We start from the raw sequence: 24,315 nt of genomic DNA on the forward strand, positions 1-24,315 counted from the left end.
ACAGAGATTTATTACAACAAGGAAACATAACAATCTAAAATATCACATACATCAGTGAGACGTCAGAAAGCATTTCATATGAATTGTAGTAAAATATGTTTAAATAAATCTTGTGAAAAATGACTTGATAAGTTAACAAGTACAAAGAAGGCACATATAAATTAAAAATGTCTATACACATTCTTAAAAACATTTTGTTTAACAATAATGAGAGAAGAAACATAATTTTGGCCAAGTTTTAAAGAAGGTAAGCTCTATTTAATAAATGAGTTTTTCTTATATTATATTTATCATTCAGGGTGCTGAAACGAAACATCTAATCGTGCATTTTTTCACAAGGTGACGTATATAAGCTACATCATGAAGCAAGGCACACATCATTTATGTTTTACATTGGAACAGATTTTATAGATGAAATTTTTGAAACCTTTAGATGTTTGAAGGTATAAATATCTTTTAGACGAACTATAAGCTTACAAAGGGTAAACCATTGTGACACAAACCAACACTATATTATAAAATATATCGCTTTAAAGCGCATTATTCATCATGTCTTAGAACTAGGTTTAACAAAGAATCGTATCAAGGTTATAAAATAGCATAAAGGAATGTTTCGTAAAAGAACAAGACTTTAATCACACTAAGCTACATGAAGCAATAACGAACATGTTAATAAAACGTTTTAAAAAACTAAAAAATGTAATGATGAAACTATATATAAAATAAGAAGATATGATGTGATTGTCAATGACACTCTCAATCAGAGACTATAGGTAACTGTACGACATCAAAAAGGTCCGGACAAATGTTAAACAATTCAATTGAGATTACCTATACAGTGTAATTTTATGTACAAAACAATAAACGAAAAACAAATATGATATACAGCAACAAACGACAACCTATTGAATTACCTGCTCCTAATTTGGGACAGGCAGATTTAGAATATGGTAGAGTTAAACATATTAACTGGTGCTAAACCATCCCAATAACATGGTACATCTATGGTATTCTATTGGTTTTTTTTAAATGTTGGGACTATACAGACAAAGTATTTTTTTTATTTTTTTTGGTATGTTCAATCTATTGCTTTTAATGTTCGGAAGATACAGATGATAGATAAGAATGTTAGACAATCAAGTATTTTTTGTTGTTTATGGTATCTTCAATCTATTGTTTTTAATGTTGGGACTATACAGATGAATGAGACGAGCGTACTGTGATTTTGTTTATTTGTTTAGACAAATTAAGACTTATACGTAAGACTTGAGTTGAATCGCAAACCCTGTCAAACTGATGATGAGGTTTGGCGAGTTTTAGTTCATTGATAGAAAATCTATGCACTTTGACTTAACGTAAACAATAAGATAATTCCTTACTACTGAAGAACCCTTTTTTTTTTAAATCTTCATAATAAAGCACATAAAATCCTACAATTTCATTGTTCGAAAGCACTTTACAATATACTAAAGTGTGTTTAAGTCACTCCAAATGTAGGTAAAACAAGTAAAACTGCGAGCTACTGCTCACTGATGATACCCCCGCCGCAAGTGTATAATATTAATAGTGTAAAAAATATGCAAGTGTTCGGTAAATAGGAAGTTGTCGAGTGATGAATCTGAAAACGCATCACACGGTATAGCTGACTTATATAAATCCTGAAACCAAATTTCAGAAATCCTTGTATTGTAGTTCCTGAGAAAAATGTGACGAAAATTTTCAACTTGGCTATCATGTGTAAAATCATACAAGTGTTCGGTAAACAGGAAGTTGTCAAGTGATGAATCTGAAAACGCATCACACGGTATAGCTGACTTATATAAATTCTGAAACTAAATTTCAAAAATCCTTGTATTGTAGTTCCTGAGAAAAATGTGACGAAAACAAGTGTTCGGTAAATAGGAAGTTGTCGAGTGATGAATCTGAAAACGCATCACACGGTAAAGCTGACTTATATAAATCCTGAAACCAAATTTCAGAAATCCTTGTATTGTAGTTCCTGAGAAAAATGTGACGAAAATTTTCAACTTGGCTATCATGTGTAAAATCATACAAGTCTTCGGTAAACAGGAAGTTGTCAAGTGATGAATCTGAAAACGCATCACATGGTATAGCTGACCTATATAAATCCTGAAACCAAATTTCAGAAATCCTTGTAATGTAGTTCCTGAGAAAAATGTGACGAAAATTTTCAACTTGGCTATCATGTGTAAAATCATACAAGTGTTCGGTAAACAGGAAGTTGTCAAGTGATGAATCTGAAAACGCATCACACGGTATGGCTGACATATATAAATGTTGATACCAAATTACAGAAAGGATGAATGTGTAGTTCCTGAGAAAAATGTGACGAAAGTTTCATGGGACGGACTGACGGACTGACAGACAGAGGTAAAACAGTATACCCCCCTTTTATAACGCGGGGGTATAACAACATTAGTACATTTTATGATTCATTTGATATTAGATTAAACCTATAAACATTACAACAGCTTTAACAATTTGTATTATTGTCTCTTTTCTCTGTAGATATCTGCTTCCATTTAGATACAACCATACTTTGTTTAACATTTTTCTTAAGGTTTGTAGATTTCCATTTGTTTTTCTTACAAGCGGCTTTACACTGGAGTTCATCTTTAGTCATGACTTCTCCTTCGTCCATATCATCTTCTTCTGTCTTTATTTCCATCTTTTGAACTATCAAACGGAGTAAATCGTGGTTCTTCTCAACAAAACTTGTCAACTGTTTAATTCTGTAATATATATACATCATGAAATTATATATATGAGGTATGATCATTTAGAATGAAATATCATATTCAAGATGTGTATGTTTTTGTTTAAAACTCAAACTGGAATTCGTCTAGGATGAGAAAGGACCAAATTAAGATTATCTACCCCTGCACAGAAATTAAATCAACTGCTCTAAGTCCTATTTCGGACATACCACATATGGAGTAAGAGCCAAAACAAGTTTCAGATTTTACCGGTAATATTCAAATTAAACTGTAAACTTACTTAGCTTTTTGTTTCGTGAGTTCCAAAGCCAGCTCGGCATTTTCTTTCGGTAGTCTTGATGGGTCGTCGTATGCATTTTGCCAGGTCATCTTAGACCAAAGCTAAAATGAAACCATTATGAAATGTATAAACCTAAATATAACCATTATATACAGGTTTGATAGTACAATAGAAAAAGACAATATCATGACAAGAGGACGAAAAGACGAAAAGACAACAAATCATAGCAGTGAAATACCACTGTTGCCTTTATATAACAAATACTCCACATTTAGATTGAGGAAGCCAAAACTGCAAAAACAATTCGGTAGCAATCTAGATTTTAAGAAAATTCCTGCTTCGCTAATGACACTGGTCTGTTCATTACAGGCGATTGTGTAATATATGATAGCAGATAAGCGGATATCTCTTTACTAACCATAAAAAATACCCCATTCTTAGTCGGCGTAAGCATATTCTTAAATTGTACTTAACAGGATGGGAAGGTTTAAAATAAAAACACAAAAAAGTAACATTAAATGTTTTTATTATCCTAGTTCATTGCTGTAACGATAAAAACCTTACCCTCTGAGTTCATTGTTTGAAGCATGTAAAACATATACTATTCTACAATAAAATAAATCAAAGATGATCTATCATTAAGAGTCGGCGGTAAATTCTCTATTAAAGCTAGATAACTCTTGGTGCGAACAAAATAAAAAAAGACACAATAAAAAAGCTTTCCACGTCAAAGACGAACAATTAAAAAAAAATCCGATAAGTTATTTGGTAAGAAGAAGTATTTTAATGCTTACGCTCGATATCATGCTCGTCCTGCAGCTGGGATACACTCTAATGTTCACTTTGTCCACTCGCTCCAATAGTTTCTGAGGTAATCTTCTCTCGAAGTCAGTATGAAGCTCAACCTTTGAACGGAAATAAAAAATATAAGTTTTAAACTTTTAAATCAATCACAAACAGTAATAGACTTGTAGTTGGTCAAATAGAATAGTTATTCAGTGGTGTTTATTGTTTCTTTTTATGTACTTGTCAAACATCATTAGATGTTGATATGTGTAAATAGATATCCATGATCAGATCAATGCCCTGACCAATTTAATATTTTATTTACAAAAAACAATAACACGATGTGTGTCTTTATTGTAAGTGTTGTTTTGCTTTATTACCTGCATTGCAAGTCGTTTCAACGTAGCATCTTTTTGAACTGCTTCGATATCTCCTACAGCTAAACCGATCTGAAATGAAAATGTTATATTTTATTTTTAAATTGTTTAAACATCAATGTTAATTCAAAGCAGTAAAACATGATTTTGGTTTAATTGACCCTGCCATCCAACTTAAATCTATATCAATCTACTTGACTAAAGTACCAGGTTAAGAATGCACAAACATTGACTTACCAATAAGTTCATCAGTAAGATAGGCATGATCAGTACAAATACGATGAGTAGTATCATTGTCGGTGCTTTGTATGGCAATGTCCGGTCATCACTGTCAGTATAGGGTTCATTAAACGACACCATATAGTCAAGTTCTAGCATCATCATCGCAGATCTCAGGATAGATAGTCCAGGAGTGGAATAAGCTTCAGAAATCTACAAAGTATACATAAAATATTAAAACAAAACTAGATATACATAGTGATCTTAGATAAACGACTTATACACTAGAATAAAAAAGTTGGTGAAAGATTTTGTCCTGTCTTTTTTATCATTATATTCCGATTGATGAGCTGCACAATCTGGAAGTATTGAACAGTAAAGTTTATCTGTAGCAGGGTATCTGAATTATACAAAAATAGCTACTTGTTTCTAAAACAAAACTAAAATAAATCAAATGGTTCTCTATTACTACTGATTTTTTCATAAAAAAACGCGAATATTAATGAATTTCGACAGAAATAAGATATTGGGAGTTCGAGCAATATTCTAACTTTTTGTTTGCTGCATTACTTTTTCAATGCTCTTCAACTTTGTACTTGTTTGGCTTTATACATATTTTGATATGAGCGTCACTAATGAGTCGTATGAAGACGAAACGCGCGTCTGGCGTACTAAATTATAATCCTGGTACCTTTGCTAACTATTTTTCTCTTCTGAATCGATTAACGAGATTTAAATAAGGGTTTAGTGCTGTCGCCTAAATTTAAACTATTTAAAATGACGAAAACATCTTGTTGCTTCTGGATTGTTTGGTTCTACTAAAGTAGAGCTAAATAGATAAAAAAAAAAAAAAAGAATACACAAAGGGGACAATACAAAACGTTTATGTGCTAAACATACCTCATGCCTCAGTAAAAGGAAGAATGAAAGTCCAAAGGCTACGAACAGTAACGAGAAAACACACAATGCTTGTAGTAAGGTTCGTAGTATCTCTAGAAACATGATCACATAGATCCCAAATACATCAAATCTGTTAAATATAAAAAAACATTGAGTCTGATCATATACAGAATATGTCGCGTTAGACCCCCTGATCTTAAGTGTTCTCTTACGTGTAATCTGGGGTTATCCCTGCACCTGGTCCATCCCTTTGGATTTGGAGGTTCCCTTTTCCAGTAATTGATAACAAAAACTTCTATCCTTTATCACGATTAGTGGATGTTAGATTAACAGTTGTAATTGTGTCAACAGTAACTTGGGGGTAACGATGGTATACAGATGTTCAAAAAGTACTTAAGTACATCCGAACAGATAAATATTAAGATACAAATCAGAAAAAGGATCAAGATCTCAATAACATTTTAATTAAGTCCACATTTTTTGTTAGATTAACTACATTTGTTAGACCTGTTTTTGTAAATGCTCTGCAACGTTCAATACTTGAGGATTTTGAACATTTTAAGCATCATTGACAAAACCTAATACATATAACATACAGAAAGTAGTGATAAGTATTGTCTTTAAATATCGTATTTTCACTTTTTCCATGTCAGTGTTTTAAGGATGAAATTTGTTTATAGGGTTTTCTCATTGTTGAGGTCTCTTAGGAATTTATAGCTGCTTATATTCACGTCGAAGGAAACAGTATAATGTTTGAGTGGCTTGTAAATAAATAACAAGTATGTAGAATTTTACTTACCTCTGGAGAAAAAGAAGACAATTGAACCATGCCAAAAATATAGCTATCGCCCCGGCTTCTGTGTTCAGATGATCACTGTAGCCAAACAAAACAGGTGTCACAAACAACGCAGATGAAACATACAGCACCCATTCCAATAAGTTATTCAGATCAGTGAAATATTTGACTCTCTGAAAACAGACACAAATAAGGAGTTGGTCAAAAATTTTGTACAAAGTAATATAGAGATGAAGAAAATTGTATAGTCAAACAAACTGGTAGATCTTTAAACACACTTTAAAACCTTAGAACTTCAAATGATTAATTTATATAGAAATCGTATAGTATTGTTGATGATAAAGGATGTTGGGTTTCCAGTGCTCTTCAATTCTGTATTTGCTTTGATTTTCTAAAAGGTTTGATTCGAGCGCCGCCACTGATCAGTCGTATATGGTTAAGATTTGTTTACGCATAGATCTAGAAACACCTCAATGTTAAGTTTCAGAACTAATGTTAAAGGATTCATATTTATAGAAGTCGGGTAGTATTGTAGATAATAAAGAATGTTAGATTTCCAATGCTCTTCAATTTTGTATTTGCTTTGATTTTTTAAATGGTTTGATTCGAGTGCCGCCACTGATCAGTCGTATATGATTACGTGTTTTACAACTTTAATATACATTCAAATAGATGCCAAAAGATACATATTAGGTTTATGTTAGATACATGAACGCCATTATAAAGTTATATATATTTGACTTAGCATAATATTTATAATAATAAATACCTGTTGAACCATTTGAAATATCTCTTTCAGAATATTGAGAACTGTGAAAAGAAGAACTACCCATTTACTCATCTCTAAACCCATGCCTGTCTGAAAAATGCAAATAAAATATTTCAAAGTAAATCTATGTAGCCACTATCTAAACTGTTATAATACAATAAGGAACGATCAAACGAATTGGTATATAAAAATCAATGTAAACATGTAATACCAGTTAAAATATGGAATATGAGACAACAACAACAAAAAACGCATGTCAACAGAAAAAAACCTAAGATGAAGTGTTCACTTATATCTTTTTGGTTGTGTGCAATATTTCGTCGGTTCCGTTTTCCGGGAGATAGTAAGTTTTCTTGAATTGTAAATCAGTTGTCTAGTAATTTAAATCGTACATTTTTTTCATATTCAGTTTGGACCATTGATATTCCTATAACAGTAAACATGTATCAATAAATATAAGTTACCTGGTGACAGATGTAAGAATCATCGTTTTTTCTTAAAGTATAGTTTGTAGTATTGGTACTATTTGGTGAGAAGTGGTTAACACATGGTAATGATACCATATATGTCAACATTACAAGGAAAATAATGTACAAAATAAAGTTGATAGAATACAGCCAAACTCCATAGGCTAGCCTGAAAATATAACAGTTGTAATTAGTATCTTCCAAATGACCAGATGTGGTTAAAATCATATTTGAAATACCTTTTAATAAAAATATATTCTATACAGGTTAGTTATAACTTAAGAAATGATTTGTAGTTTAAAGGTTTACCTGGGGGTAACATAAACTAAATTCACCTTTCCTATAAACAAAATTTTTTTTCACCTTATGGAACTAACATAAACTCAAACTGATGTTAACTGCATAGGTTGTCGAAACTAGATCCTAATGTGGTCTGTTGTTTATATAAACTTCATGTAAGATATGTTAGGGCGAATATTGTGAAAGTTATTGTATAACTTTCGAGATTGCATGTTAATTACGTAAGCGCGTCACTGGTTTTGATACTCTGTTATTTTTGTCGATGATGGAATATGTTGGTTGTTATATCATTTGTTTGTGCGTTTATCTATTATGGATTTTTTACCATATATTTGTTCTGTATCTCTGTTACGTAGTGATTCAGCTTTATCTTTTTGATTTTGCTAGGAGGATTTTGAAAATAAATAACTCAGCCTTGATAATCACAAAAATAAATGGTTTGTTCTGTGGTAGTTTGAAAATAAATAACCTGACTTGCAATGTTTTGAAAATAAATAACTCAGCAGGTCTATAGCTTTTTGGGCCTTCAGCGGTTCCAAAACCCTTCAAAAATTTTTTGGTCTCGCTCCGCTCGGCAAAATATGTTTGACAATACTTTAAAAAGAGGCTAGGTAAAACCAAACTATATTATATATATTTATATTTGTGTTTCTTTTGTCCTGTCTCACTGTGTATTATCTTAAAATGTTTGTTTTTTATATTGTCCTATTGTACACAAGTATGTGTCTGTGGTTATGAATGAAATCTTGAATCTTAAAATTTCTGCAGGGGATAATGATCTTTTCTGATTAAATGGTACATAATGACTTGCTATAACGTGACGGTACCCAAATTGCACCTATTTTGACAGTTTTTTCACCTACGTTTTTTTATGATCAAGAAAAAAATATCCATACTGTGTTTATTTTGTAGCCCTATCCTTCTTTATTGTATAGGTACACCAATTTATTTTTTAATCCATATTGAGTCATAAAAAAATGGGTTTGGATCAACCTCCAAACTTTCAATGATTCTGTAATGAGGAGTACCCAAATTGCATCCATGCTTAAATTCACATCGTCAAAAGTCTAATAACCGAGCTTTTGTTTAATTTCTTCTAATATTTTAAACAATTGGATATTAGTCCATGCTTACTTTTCATATTTTTCGAAATGGATACTCATAACATATTGTATTTGCTAATTTTAAAAAGATGACGTTTTGATGACGTCGCACGGTGACGTTTTCGTACATTTTGCTTTTTCAGTAAACAGTCCATCTGTTGATAAATACTGTGAACGTTTTGTGTAAATCTAAATATGTTTACCTATGTTGAAAGACGCGCATAGTATCAAATCATAAAAAAACAAATTGTTTAGTCTCTAGGAAATCTTGTAAGAATACCATTGCTATTTTTTCTAAATAGGTGCAATTTGGGTACTAGGTGCAATTTGGGTACCCTTACGTTACATGTATAACTCATTAATTAACAAATATTTTTAAAAAAATGTATGTTTTCGAATATCATAAATATAGTTGTGAAAATGAATAATCGGTCCCTTGCTTTAATGAAAATGAAAAATCTTGCTTCAATAGTGCAGAAAATGAATAATCTGTCCTCTCAGTTTACAAAAATAAATAACCGATCAAAAACAAATCCTCCTGCCCGGTATACTACTGTTGACATTATTCATCTTTTAATAGCATTACAACCCGTTTGTTTGGTTGAAAAAGCTGACTGATCACAATTACAGCAGTTGTATGGTTGATAATATATTTACATTTGTTTCACTATATAAAGATTTTTTGGTTTATAAATAAGACTAGACTTATATGATTTATTATACATCATCATTATCATACTGATGAAGGATATCTGTTATTCGAAATATTCAAAGATACTTCCATAAATGTTTCCCCTTTTTTGGACATTATGCGTATATGCAATAGCTATCAAAGATACCAGGCTTATAATGTATTCCGCCAAACGCGCGTTTAATCGACATAAGACTAACCAGTGACGCTCAGATCAAAGTAGGTTTAAAGCTAAAGAAGTACAAAGTTGATGTTTTTGTATTGTGTATAGTATTGTTACTTTTAAGATTAAAAGATCGATGGCTAATGTTTAGAGGTTTTATATAGTATTGTATAAAATGTTTAACTAAGTTATACCATTTCATGGAGAGATAGGCTTTACAAACTGGATGAGACAGTAACTCAACTCTACCAAACTTCACCATGAGCTGTAAATTAAATGAAAACATATAAATATAGATATTCGAAACATTCAAGCTAATGTTCCTCGCCAGGAATTCAATATTAAGTACGCAAAACGCCAAACATACATGTTGATGTTTTACAGCTAACATCTGAAACAATAACATACACGTAATATAACAAATCCGAGGAAGATTCAAAACGATAATTCCTAAGTCAAATGACAGAATCAAATACTGAAAAACATCCAACGAATGGATAACAAAAGACATAATAACAGCAGTTTTTTAAACGAGCAAAAATTCGTTTACACACAACCTTTTTTTTTTTTAAATATTTCAGTAGTGATATTATATTCCTATTTTAACCAGGTAAAAACAGAAACAAAAATCCTTCATAAAGGAACCGATTTGAAAATGGTTGCCTCTTCAAACATACTAACAAATGAATGAGAAGATAATTGATAAAAATTACAATCAAAAGTACTGAAAATTTAAAAGCACAAGTCCTAAAAGAGGGACGAAAGATACCAAAGGGACAGCCAAACTCATAAATCTCAAACAAACTGACAACGCCATGGCTAAAAATGAAAAAGACAAACAGAAAAACAATAGTACACATGACACAACATAGAAATCTTAAGAATAAACAACACGAACCCCACCAAAAACTAGGGGGTGTCTCAGGTGCTCCGGAAGGGTAAGCAGATCCTGCTCCACATGTGGCACCCGTCGTGTTGCTTATGTGATTACAAATCCGGTAAATAGTCTAAATGTCTTCATGAAGTAAAATAAATACATACATTTAACGCATACATTGGCAGAACTTCTTCTCCTGGAATTTGTTTTGCTTTGGTATAAGTGTATGGACACTGCAGAAATTGGAAATCATAATCTATCTAAAAACACAAAAAAATAACACATAACAACGATATTTAAAAAACTTTGCTCATTATTTCCAAATCACTAATAGTTATCAAAGATACCAGGATTATAATTTCGTACGCCAGACGCGCGTTTCGTCTACATAAGACTTATCAGTGACGCTCATGTCAAAATATTTATCAAGCCAAACAAGTACAAAGTTGAAGAGCATTGAGGATCCAAAGTTCCAAACAGTTGTTCCAAATACGGCTAAGGTAATCTATGCCTGGGATAAGAAAATCCTTAGTTTTTCGAAAAATTCAAGTTTAGTAAACAGGAAATTTATAAAAATGACCACATTATTGATATTCATGTCAACACCAAAGTTTTGACTACTGGGCTGGTGATACCCTCGGGGACGAAACGTGCACCAGCAGTGGCATCGACCCAGTGGTTTAAATAGTTATCAAAGATACCAGGATTATAATTTCGTACGCCAGACGCGCGTTTCGTCTACATAAGACTCATCAGTGACGCTCGTGTCAAAATATTTATCAAGCCAAACAAGTACAAAGTTGAAGAGCATTGAGGATCCAAAATTCCAAAAAGTTGTGCCAAATACTGCTAAAGTAATCTATGCCTGGGATAAGAATATTTTTAGTTTTTCGAAAAAAATCAAAGTTTAGTAAACAGGAAATTTATAAAAATGACCACTTTATTGATATTCATGTCAACACCAAAGTGTTGACTACTGGGCTGGTGATACCTTCGGGGACGAAACGTCCACCAGCAGTGGCATCGACCCACTAAACGTTTTAACCATTTATGAATACAGAAAATATCACATATATCCATATTATCTACTTAATCCATATTGAAAACAACTTTCTTTCCCACTGATTTAAATTTTCAATTTGTTGTGGGAAAATATATGTAAGTAATACTAGGGCTCGTGAAAGCCTCGGTTTATTTGAAAATTTTACATAATGACGTTTAGAAATAGTTAATTGGTATCTGAGTTAAGTAGGCAAATAGTAACACAATGGATGCATATTTCATTGGTTAAAACGAATCACTACAATTTTGGGTTATTTTGTAAACTTGATGACAAAACAAAAGAAGCAGCATTTCACGTTAGAAACGACAGTGGTTCTGACATGATAAAATCAAACAATATTCAGTGTACACGACGCATTCTCTTGATGGACCTTCATCTGGTGAGTTACAGACATAAAGCTTTAAAAAACACTTTTATAACTAAAATCACAAACATATGAAGTCCTATGAATAGAAAGTTAGAAATGATATCATAAAACAAATTTATAAACATTCATGATTATTTATACTTTATCAAAATTTTTCGTATATCATTGTACCAGTATTTGTAGTATAAATTAATGCTTACGTATGAATTTTTTACTTTACAACCTCCAGTTTTCTCTTCTCTTTTTGAATCTTTTTGACAGTTGTCCAACACAACCTGAAGCAAAACCCATTATGTATTTCCTTTCAACAAACCTTTTTTATGTAATGTACTGTTATTTTTAATGGTATTTTACACATAATGTGTCTTCCAAAGATAATTTCTTTTTAATTAATAAAAGGATAATCAAAGTTAACGTTGTTTTTATAGTTAACTCATTATAGTTTATAGTTAATTAAAAGAACTACATTTTTATAAGAAAAACATTCAAATGTTAATATTGCTGTTGTAATATTCCAGAAAACATACCATGCCGACGTCTGGCAAATGTTCTATCAAACGGCTCATACCACAACCTGCGTCTGAAGATGTGCGTAATACTTCAATCCACCTGTTAATAGATGGAATAAAAATGTAGAAATAAGACAATTTATACTATGAAAGCACTGTTTTAATAAAGACAGACAATTTTTTCATCAACAAGGTCTAATATGTCCTCCTTGTAGGTTGCACAGTGACTTTAAAATATATTTTTTTTATAACGGGTAGGTGTTAAATGAAAATTAATTGTTATTTGGCTTTTTCACAGCAATGCAAACATTGATATGAAAAACAAAGCATTTTTACTTTAAATAATGAAAAATTTGTTAACAGATTACATATGCTAGTATTGGAGAAAACAAATCTTTGAAATAACATAAAACCGTAACAACTTCAATGTACAAGATTCGCATTTCGACAATTTATTCCTCTTCAGTGTTGTTCTATGTCAAACTTTTTATACATCCAGATCCTTCAAAATTATATAAACCATATTTCGTACAGTTATATTTCAACTACGTTTCAACAAAATATAATTACCTGTGATGTTTTACTATAGCAGTTGCAACGTCTGTGTGTTTGTTGTCAATCGCCAGATCAAAAAATGTTCCCCCATTTTCATTAAGCGAAAACTTAGCGTCAGCGCTCATTAGAAGTGTAACTGCCGGTACTTGTCCAACTTGACATGCTACATGTAAAGCTGTATTCTATAAAAAAAAATATATATTCAACATATTCATACACAACTTAAAACCAAGAGTTCCAAATGGTGAAGTTGAAATCATCCCTTCGTAAGTTTTCTCTCAGACATCCTAATAGGAAAAACAAATCATGGAATATCGTAACAGCTAGGGGTACATACTACATAATCAGGCACTCCTTAAATGTTGCTACAATAAGTTATGTCGACAATCCATGTTTGCTGTCCAGTTTTCATATTTTTATAAGTGTTTGTCAAATCTAAAACAAGAAAACTTCTGCTCATTGTTGAGGTCGTACTGTGACCTGAATTTCTTCACATCCTTGTCTATGGGTTGATGATTATTTTTTTAAAGGATCCCATTGGTTAGTATCCTGAATTTCGTTTTTTTTCGTATTATTACAAATACATCTTACCCCATCATTGTTTTGAGAATCCAGTAGGTTACCATGGACATTGAGAATACATCTCATACTTCTAGTGTGTCCATGTATGACAGCCATGTGTAGAGGCGTGTTACCTTCATGGTCCCTATCAAAGGAAAAAATAATTTTTATTTGATTATAAGTTTATTCTTTTTCCTCGACAATAAGTTTTAGAGTTAATAATTTAATATGTTGGTACTTATTTACAGAACATAGCAGTGTATTATGTTCTTTAAAAATCATGTATACATTTCGTTATACGTTTGATGGTTACAGACATTTTTTCCGGCAGGTTTTAAAATATCATCATCCACTTTTTGTAAAACTGTTAGTAGAACACAATTGTACGCCTTCTTTTATGAACAGCGATGAACATTGGATGCTTTTTTAACGAGGACAAAGCGACTATTAATAGCAATAGTAAATGTAATGCATAATTTCTTATAAAAGCTTCATGAAATCTTTACAAATCAGTAGTTTTTGTTCTACTCATTTTATTTAATCCGTCTTAACATACCTAGTAACATAGGCTCCTCTTTGCATCAGTAATGTGATGATTTTAACATGTCCATTTTTAGCGGCATGATGAAGTGCTGTACTTCCGTCTTCATCCACCTCATTGATAATCCCTGGTCCGTCCTTACTGTTCAGTAGACGTTTACATGTATTATAACGTCCATATCTGAAAACCAGACGTATACAGATAGAAAACACAAATACAAAAGAGATATATATATAATGTACAAATCTGTATGCACCATAGGCGCATTTCGACAATAAATGTTTCGTCTTTGATGCTCGAGGCAAAAATACTTAAATTGAAGAATTTATAATTTATTCAATATTTGAAGAGTTTGTTGAATAAAAACAGACAAAGCCAGGTAAGAAAGTCAAAATCATTAGAATTATGAAATTCCATCACTGTAAATCAAATCCGCTTGATGAAACAAGGTTACATCTTGAAACCACTTAAAATTATTGTAATTTTCCAACAACTCGGTAGTTGAGACCAAGATAACAATGAAGTACTCGATATTTTTTACCTTGCTGCAAAGTGGAGAGGTGATTGCTTCATTTTATTTTTTGGGTTTAACAGTGCTCCCATGCTCATCAAGGTATCAATAGCATTAAGTTGTCCCTCACGTGTGGCATAATGAAGGGGCGTACAACCAATGTCATCAGTCTCATTCAGGAGATTCTTCACATTCTGAAATAAGTCAAATACATTGAAATTGTTGTAAGTAAGAACAAATAAAGTATTACGTATTAAAAACTAGAATATGTATTTCCCGGCATTTATTCTATAATTCACAAGCAATAAGATCACTTATTTGTGTGATGGTGTATGTGTTACAGCTTTCGTGTAACGAAGATATAATATTGTTTTAAATGAAATGTAAGTTTCTTTAGACGAGGTGAATGTATTTAAAGTTGTGTCAATTTATCTTTAACTACGGAGATATGGAATATTAAATTTACTAATTATATTGAATGTAATACCAATGCCACAATAAAACAAATAGGGATTCCATCCTGTGATTTTACTTTTACTAGTTTGATTTAGTAGAAGGTTAACATTTAACAGGGATTTCTAATTCAAATAGGTGTAAATTGGTTTTACTTTTATGACTAATGTTTAGGTACAGCTTGGAATGTCATGTTGTTTATATTTTTATGAAGAAATGTATGTATTTTGACAAAAGACAAGTTGAAAAAAATTAAAAAAAAATGTGTGTGTTGCATTGTCGTTTGGTTTTTAGTTGCACTTAAGTGTATCTGTCGTTCCGCTGTTTTCCTCTTAAAGTTGATGTGTTTCCCTTAATTTTAGGTTGTAACCCGGATTTGTTTTCTCTCAATTAATTTATTTTCGAACAGCAGTATACTACTGTTGCCTTTATTTTTTTACGTGCATTTCACTAATAATTTTTTTTAACTAGAATTTTCATTGAATCTAAGTCCATGATTGCCACAGCTTAAATATTTCAAATGTTTTTTAATACAAATGATATCGACAATTTATATTTAAATGTTGACTTACTTTGAACACATCGTCTTCAAACATATTGAGACTTCCTCCTCCTTTAATTATGACGTGTAGGAAGTTTCTACTCTTCTCGTCCTTCAATGATATGTTAGCTCCTCTCTTAATCAGCAGGTTCACAGTATTCCAAGCACTTTTAGAGGCAGCAACAAACAATGGAGTCCTATCATTAGCGTCTAAGGCATTGATATCAGCTCCCTTAAAAAGAAAGATGATAAGATATTAATAAGACATTTGGTACTGTAACAATCTTGTTTCTTGATTAACATACTCGTTATGATTGTTCCATGGCACACAATGCACCAAGGGCCATAGTTTATGGACTAAAGATACGACCAGGATGAAACGATCGAATCGGCAAAAAGAACTTAAATGTCTTCTTTTTTTATAAAAGAAAATGCATGTACCAAGTCCGAAACAGAACAGTTGGTATTCATTCGTTTGATGTGTTTTAGCTTTTAATTTTACCATTTGATTACGGACTTTCCGTTTTGAATTTTCCTATGAGTTCGGTATTATTTATTTTTTTACTTTTCCTAGCAGTATGATTAAAAATAGGTAAATTAATGTTTCGCGCATATAGAATTTATACAAAAAAAGCTAGCTAATCGTTGCATTCAAATTTATATAAAGTTCCTTTATCTCATATTATTATATCAAAAATATTACCTTGTCCAATAGGTATTCAACCACACCCACGTGATTAAACAAAGCAGCCCGATGGAGAGGTGTCATGTTCAGTATGTCAGTGGTATTCATGGCTGATAAGAATTTACTCTCCTGTATTTCATACATAATTTTTATCATTTCCAAACCTCCCTGAGCGCAGGCAAAATGTAACGGTGTTGACTTGTCTTCCTGAAATAAAACGTTTATATTCAAATAAATAAATTCGGTAGTATAGTGAGATTCGTTCTTCTAAGTTAATTTTCATATACATTTTTTGTTATTTTAGCTAAATAATTTTTGTTCATATTCACTTAAAAATATTTACAATGTCATATAGTTTTTCAAAGGTACCAGCCTTATAATTTAGTACGTCAGACGCGCGTTTCGTCTACATAAGACTCATCAGTGACGCTCATATCAAAATATTTATTAAGCTAAACAAGTAAAAAATTGAAGAGCTTTGAGGATTCAATATTCCAAACAGTTGTGCCAAATACGGCTAAGGTTATCTATGCCTGGAATAAGAAAATTCTTAGTTTTCCGAAAAATTCAAAGTTTTTTAAACAGGAAATTAAAGAAAAAATGACCAAATTATTGATATTCATGTTCGGTGTTGACTACTGGGCTGGTGATACTATCAGGGACGTAACGTCCACCAGCAGTGGCATCGACACAGTGGTGGAAATACATGTAGTTTTCAAAGGTACCAGGATTATAATTTAGTACGCCAGACGCGCGTTTCGTCCATATAAGACTCATCAGTGACGCTCATATCAAATATTTATTAAGCCAAACAAGTAAAAAGTTGAAGAGCATTGAGGATCCAAAATTCCAGAAAGTTGTGCCAAAAACTGCTAATGTAATCTATGCCTGGAATAAGAAAATCATATAACAATAATACAAAATAACGATAATTCATACATACTTGTTGTGCATCTACTGGTGCACCTGCATTCAAACATACTCTAACAGCCTACAAATAAAATAATACCTTCAGTAAATATGTTATTATTTGATGTAGTTTTTAAATTAGCTTTGTCTTAAAATGTTCTGTACCAAGTTAGCTATGTTTATGTCAATTGTTATCTTAACGTTCGTTTTTATGTATGTTGCATTGCCGCTTGTTTTTGTGTTGTAGTATTTTGTTTTGCACTTGTTCTGTTGTTAACCTCTTATAGTTGATGTGTTTCCCTCGGTTTTAGTTTGTGACCCGGTTTTGTTTTCTCTCAATCGATTTATGACATTTGAAAAGCGGCATACTTCTGTTGCCTTTACTCGGCAGAATTCTGTTGACTCAATTCATGTGTGACGTAGTCTGTAGTTTAACTTTAATAGTAAGTTCTAACAATATAAATCACTGTTCAAATATAGTTGAAAGAAAGATCTAGACTGCAGCATAGAAGTTTGCAACTTTTATAATCATAATCCGTTTTAAAACAGCAATGACGGCGTTATGGTCCGTGTAACACTTATCAATTAAAAGTTTTAAAAAGTTTTGAAATTTTTGATTTTTGGAATTTTGATCAAAGTTTTAAAATATCAAAATTTCAAATTGTGTTAAAGTTTTGAAATTTTGAAATTTTAACCAAATTATTAAAATATCAAAATTCTAAATATCGTTTATAAATTTGATAGTTTAGAAATTTGACCAAACTTTTAAAATACTAAACCTAACGCGCAATTTTGATTATTTCACTTTTTGAAAGTTTGATTTTTTAAATATTTGCTTAAAATATCAAAATAGAAAAGAGGCAATAAGAGGGATACCTGTAAAAAGCGAAACGAAATAAAAGCGGAACGAAGCGAAGCAATATGAATTAAAAACATACTGATACTTAAAAGTGTATGTATGAAATAAAACGGACAGTTGAAAGCGGTGAAAAATTGGATGACAAAATTAATATTTCTTAAAAGAAGATAATTCATTTCAAAACCAGACGTACGGCTCTGATATTGACCATTTTACCTGCTGGTTTTTCTAGCACCCATATTTTAGGAGAAACAGGAGTAACAGTAAAAACTGAACAATTTGCAGTAGGTCAAATAGTATGGTAATGTTGAGCATGTATATACATTTCCTACTAAACTCTAAGCCATAAAAAGGCCCAATACACGATGTATTATCTCTTGATTCATTTTTTTCTGTTTTGCTTTACGACTTCTTACTTTCTGCAATCATGTTGGCTAAAGAATATATCATTTCATGTACAGAATGAAAGATCATCTTAAACGTTTTTATCTGTTCTTTGTAAGTTGATTGCCCTAAATATTCAGCTTTAAGCGTTCCGTAAGGAGGTCGATCAAGAAAAGCGCTTCATGATACTGAATGCATGGTTTAAGGTTGTGCTAGACCACAGTGTGGGAGGTTTTTAATATAATTTTTTTACGCTGCATATAAAACGGTAATAGGATCCAATATCAGCAAATTGGAGCCAAGATACTGTTACAAGGTATCTACAAAAACTCATCATAGATGGATACCAGAATATAAATTTTGCCGATTTTTGCGCCAGACGCGCGTTTCGTTTACAAAAGACTTATCATTGACACTCGAACCAAATTAAGTTAAAAAGGCAAATAAAGTCAAATAAAATTGAAAAGGCCAAATAAAGTAAACTTTTAAATCCAACGTATAGCTCTGGTTTTGTAAAAGTTGAAACCTTTCATATCATATATAAACGTATACCACAATCTAATTGAAATGTTGATCTCTGATTACGTTATACTGCATATGAGATCTAACAACTATCAATAGAGGTTTCGCTTTTGTAACCTTTTTTTGACCCTAGAAAGTATTTATATTGACCAATCAAAATCGTCCTAATGAAAGGGCTTCAAAAGAATGTTTGAAGATGGCGACGAAGGATGAAAGAGGATTTGGAAAACGAATAAACAGATATTTTGCCTCATCACAAAGTTTAAGGGCTAAATTGTGAGCAAAGTCAAAGTTTGCATGTATTTTGAAGCACAGAGATTGTATAGTCATGCTTCCTACGGGCAACGGAAAGAGTTTTTAAGTAAATTTTCTTACTTAATTTAACATTTTAAAAGTCACTTGAAAATGGAGATACACCTATAATTTTCAGGAGTGGAAACATGCTAATGTAGCCCCAGACTTCAAAATGGTGGAAAAATACACACACCTGTAAACTACAGGCCAATATCTTTAACCTGCATACGTTGCAAGCTCATGGAGCATCCCAGACAAAGGTACTTGTAAGCCCCCACCCATTAAAATGCCAAAAATAACAATCACTGAAGCAGGTATTACTAAATTACATGCCAACATGATAATGTAGCCCCAGCTTTCAAAAAGGGGGAAAAATACAAACCCGTAAACTACAGGCAAATATCTTTAACCTGCATATGTTGCAAGCTAATGGAACATATATTTATCAGAGGGGGGCAGGGGGCCGGGCCCCCCCCCCTTTTGGGGAAAAAATTGGTTGCATATATAGGGATCACTGGAGCGGGCCCCCTCTTAGGTCAGTCAGTGGGCCACCACTAATGAAAATTTCTAGATCTGCCACTAATTATTACAAGTAACATCATGTCTCACCTTGAAAAACATCACATATTATATGATCTTCAGTCTGGCTTCAGAAAATCAAGGTCATGTGAAACACAATTAATAGACTTCATTCACGAACTAGCACGATCAAAATCAAATAATAGTAACACACAAATTGACTTAATCATAATGGACTTCGCTTAAGCGTTCGACAAAGTTTCACATCGTCACCTCCTTTACAAACTCAAATTCTATGGTATTGAAAATAACACACTTAATTGGATTCAGGCATTTTTACAGGACAGAATACAAACAGTAGTCATTAATGGCATTTTCTTCACCTCTGTACCAGTAACATTTGGTGAACCACAAGGAACAGTATTGGGCCCAATACTGTTTTTTATCTTTATAAATGACTTACCGGAATATCTAGAACACAGTACACAGGCACATACACAAATTATGTGGCGGGGTTAAACATGTTAGCTGGATCCCAACCCTCTCCTTAACCTGGGACAGTGGTATAACAGTCATGTGACAGTACAAGTTGGCCCAAATCGGGGTCCAAAATTAAACTTTTTTAATTTCATCAAAAATTGAATAAATGGGGTTCTTTGATATGCCAAATCTAACTGTGTATGTAGATTCTTCCATTTTTTGTCCCGTTTTCAAATTGGCCTACATAAAGGTCCAAAGAGTCCAAAATTAAACTAAGTTTGATTTTAACAAAAATTAAATTCCTGGGCCTCTTTGATATGCTGAATCTAAACATGTACTTAGATTTTTGATTATGGGCCCTGTAAGTTTTCAAGTTGGTCCAAATCAGGATCTAAAATTATTATATTAAGTATTGTGGAATAGCAAGTCTTTTCAATTGCACAGTATTGTGCAATGGCAAGAAATATCTAATTTCACAATATTGTGAAATAGCAAAAAAAAAATTAATTAGAGTTATCTTTCTTTGTCCAAAATAGTAAGCAAGAAATATCTTATTGCAAGAATTTTTTAATTGAAGTTATCTTTCTTTGTCCAGAATCAACTTAAATCTTTGTTATATACAATATACAATGTATATTCACTTTTTACTACCAACTGATAAATTTAAATAATCTTTACCATTCAGTGATAACAAGCAGTTTTTTTACATTTTATTTACAGTTTATTTTATGATGTATTTAAATGAGTAGTTATTGTTGCAAACTCCATTAGAATATTTTAATTGAGATTAGTTTTGGAATAAGGGAAAGGGGGATGTGATTAAAAAATTGGGTTCAATTTTTCTCATTTGAAATTTCATAAATAAAAAGAAAATTTCTTCAAACATTATTTTGAGAGGATTAATATTGAACAGCATAGTGAATTGCTCTAAGAGAAAACAAAAATTTTAAGTTCATTAGAACACATTCATTCTGTGTCAGAAACCTATGCTGTGTCAACTATTTAATCACAATCCAAATTTAGAGCTGAATCCAGCTTGAATGTTGTGTCCATACTTGCCCCAACCGTTCAGGGTTCAACCTCTGCGGTCGTATAAAGCTACGCCCTGCGAAGCATCTGGTTGGATATTTACATATAAAAATGTAACACAATTATATGGGATTAATGAAGACCAATTATAAAACTCTTTAATTTCAGGTTAGTGTCTGATCAAACAGTAGTTTGGACTCCAGTCTGAAAAACCCTAGATTCTGACAATGTTTCTTTCAATTTGTGACTGGACCAAACAAATAACACGGTGGAGGGAACTCTTAAAACACACAGACAGTGACACAGAAAAAGCCACTACAAGCATCTGAAGATGAATCTGAGAATGGCACTACAGATATAGGTTGTGAACCAGCTCTAGAGTTTCAACATACAGATCTTAGCCTATGGTACATGTATTGTATGTATAATGTATGATATAATACTTTAAATTTATGATCATGATGATAAAGACAAAAAAAGTATCTGGATAGACTTTTAGTTTATTGTCTATTTATTTCATTTATATCTTAAGTTTGTTCTCAAATACATTTTTGATATATATATACCAAAAATTATGTACCACAATATCAACTGTCAATTTCATTAATGATTGAATGAATTAAATTTTCTGTCTTTTTTTGTTTTACAGAATTCTGTCATAAATTATTATTAGATGTGAATTGATGTGCTGAAAACATGGAAAATAAACTTGACCATAAATCATTCTCAAGATGGTTATTCAGTTGTCAAACTGCTTCTTAATAAACAGTTTGCAATTGTAATTAATTATTTTGAATGAGTTAATTTACATCATGTACTGCTGCTGAAAGTTGCTGGATCGTCATAGTCCTGAAGTATGGAAATGGAATAAAAATGTTATATTGCAGCTGGTCTGTTTTAGTCTTCAATAGGATCATGGTATGTTATATAAAAAAGAAGATGTGGTATGATTGCCAATGAGACAACTCTCCACAAGAGACCAAAATGACACAGAAATTACCAAATTATGACTATAGGACTAAGGTCACAGTACCGCCTTCAACAATGAGCAAAGCCCATGTATACATGGTATATATATATATATATAATACTTTCCAATATTATGATATCTAAAGAATGTTCCTAAACATGTAATTTTTTTTTTAAGTCATTTGTAATTACACAATGTTACATGGCCATACATAACAAAATTTCCAATCATACATGGGGATTTACTACATTGAAGAATAGGTCCATCCAATGAAATGATCTGAAAAATAATTACTGTTATACTTTCATACATTTGAAGTGAAACTGTACTTATGTATCCCGTCACACTTTGAACCACAGAATTATTTTATCTATTATTATTACTTCTACTGTTAAGTATGTTTTTTGTTATATCTACTTTACGTGACTCTGCATTTATGTATGCCGTCAATTGAACGACAAAATTATTTTTATGATTACCTGTGTGAATTTCAAGCGCACAATTTTACACCAGAACTGAAAACCTTCTATCCTTCACGGGTAGACTTTACATAGATAAATTAAGTCGTATAAGAAAAGCAATATGAGTATGTTAAATTTGATGTATGCCTTTTTGTGCTTCTTCGTTACATTTGTTGTTTTTTACTATAGTGATATTAAGATGATAACACAATATTGACTGTTGTACCCCTATTTTTGACATTTTTACTCTTTGAGTATGTTTGTTTTGTTCATGCATTGTTGCCAATGTAATGGAATTTAATGCGATTGTCATACAAGTGAGAGGTTTAGCTAGCTATAGAACCAGGTTCAATCCACCATTTTCTACATTAGAAAATGCCTGTACCAAGTCAGGAATATGACAGTTGTTATCCATTTGTTTAATGTGTTTGGACTTTTGATTTTTGATTTTCCTTTTTGAATTTTCCTCGGAGTTCAGTAGTTTTGTGTTTTTACTTTTTTTCATACATCATTAATTACAAGGAGAAAGTACCTATGCTTATATATTCCAGACCATATAAGTATTTGGATTGTACGTGTACGGTCCAGTAAGAGTATACTCATATGATCTAGTACGAGCTTGACCGTACATGTATTTGGAACATATGGGTTTATTTTAGACACATATTCATCAAAATACTTTTATTGAGTATTTCTTATTAATATAAGACAGTTAAAGGAATAAAGTGGAAAACATTACATCAATTGAAATTGAATAATTCTGTATTTAATTGTCTGTTTCAATCTTATTTTAGCATTCTCGTCCCTGGTGACGATGCTGACGGAAGGAAAATCATATTTCTTACATGTTTTGTTCATGCCTGTTCCTTTGCATTTGCACCCATGCTTGTTTTGCAGCAGCATGCAATGAAATTCCTTTTGTTTTACAAATTACATTTTCAATTTTGTATGTCAAAAGTTCTATTGCACTCATAACCTAACAATATGCCAAATTATAGTTTGTATAAAATTGCATCTTTAATAATAATATCAGCAACCCTACATCCAGAGTTACTCTTCTCACAATAACAAATATAAAAAAGAAGATGTGGTATGATTGCCAATGAGACGACTATCTACAAAAACTTTTTCATTCTTTGCCTACTTTTTAACACTATTTTATTATAGTTTTTAGGTTTTTTGGAACAGATTTTTATATAATTTATGTCCATTTTCTTCCGTGATATACTGTACAGGAGATTAACTTTTAAATAATATTAATTTTTTGTTTCAATTACAATTGAACTTTTTATATTAATTTAAGATTTCGGTTATGTTGAACTGTGATGTTTATACTTTTAATGATATACATTTATATGTATCGAATAAACTTGACCAACGTCTTATAATCTGGCAGACTGTAAGTGTACATTCAGACCATATGCATATTTTGAAAAAGTATTCAAATATGGATCGGACCTAACTCTTTATTATTATTTAAATGATATATATGTAAGAGTGGGAAATTTAGATATTTGTGCAACTGATTAGTGGATAAGGTACATCCTACATTTGATTTGCAAGAATTTGGATTGATCGTTTGTCAACAACAATTCATAGTAATGAGGGAATTTTTTTTTTATTTCATTTGACTTTT

The 24,315-nt window shown here is 31.6% G+C and overlaps 1 protein-coding gene across 1 annotated transcript in view; it reads right to left on the reverse strand.

Moving 5' to 3' along the window:
* Window positions 1–2,426: 2,426 nt before the first annotated feature.
* The window catches only part of LOC134697616 (transient receptor potential cation channel subfamily A member 1-like), a 57,005-nt gene continuing 35,116 nt past the window's right edge, over window positions 2,427–24,315 (reverse strand). Inside the window, exons 7-26 of the mRNA XM_063559903.1 lie at window positions 17,196–17,243; window positions 16,271–16,459; window positions 15,599–15,799; window positions 14,604–14,767; window positions 14,078–14,242; window positions 13,552–13,666; window positions 12,976–13,142; window positions 12,424–12,505; window positions 12,097–12,171; window positions 10,631–10,726; window positions 9,784–9,854; window positions 7,330–7,501; window positions 6,866–6,955; window positions 6,100–6,269; window positions 5,301–5,430; window positions 4,419–4,613; window positions 4,185–4,253; window positions 3,813–3,923; window positions 3,019–3,119; window positions 2,427–2,753 (exon numbers count right to left, since the gene is read on the reverse strand). Coding sequence (XP_063415973.1) covers window positions 2,495–2,753; window positions 3,019–3,119; window positions 3,813–3,923; window positions 4,185–4,253; window positions 4,419–4,613; window positions 5,301–5,430; window positions 6,100–6,269; window positions 6,866–6,955; window positions 7,330–7,501; window positions 9,784–9,854; window positions 10,631–10,726; window positions 12,097–12,171; window positions 12,424–12,505; window positions 12,976–13,142; window positions 13,552–13,666; window positions 14,078–14,242; window positions 14,604–14,767; window positions 15,599–15,799; window positions 16,271–16,459; window positions 17,196–17,243 — 2,670 coding nt within the window. The 3' untranslated portion in view covers window positions 2,427–2,494. The remainder of the gene's footprint in view (window positions 2,754–3,018; window positions 3,120–3,812; window positions 3,924–4,184; window positions 4,254–4,418; window positions 4,614–5,300; window positions 5,431–6,099; window positions 6,270–6,865; window positions 6,956–7,329; window positions 7,502–9,783; window positions 9,855–10,630; window positions 10,727–12,096; window positions 12,172–12,423; window positions 12,506–12,975; window positions 13,143–13,551; window positions 13,667–14,077; window positions 14,243–14,603; window positions 14,768–15,598; window positions 15,800–16,270; window positions 16,460–17,195; window positions 17,244–24,315) is intronic.

This window comes from Mytilus trossulus, chromosome 1, assembly GCF_036588685.1.
Source record: "Mytilus trossulus isolate FHL-02 chromosome 1, PNRI_Mtr1.1.1.hap1, whole genome shotgun sequence".
Classification (NCBI taxonomy): domain Eukaryota; kingdom Metazoa; phylum Mollusca; class Bivalvia; order Mytilida; family Mytilidae; genus Mytilus; species Mytilus trossulus.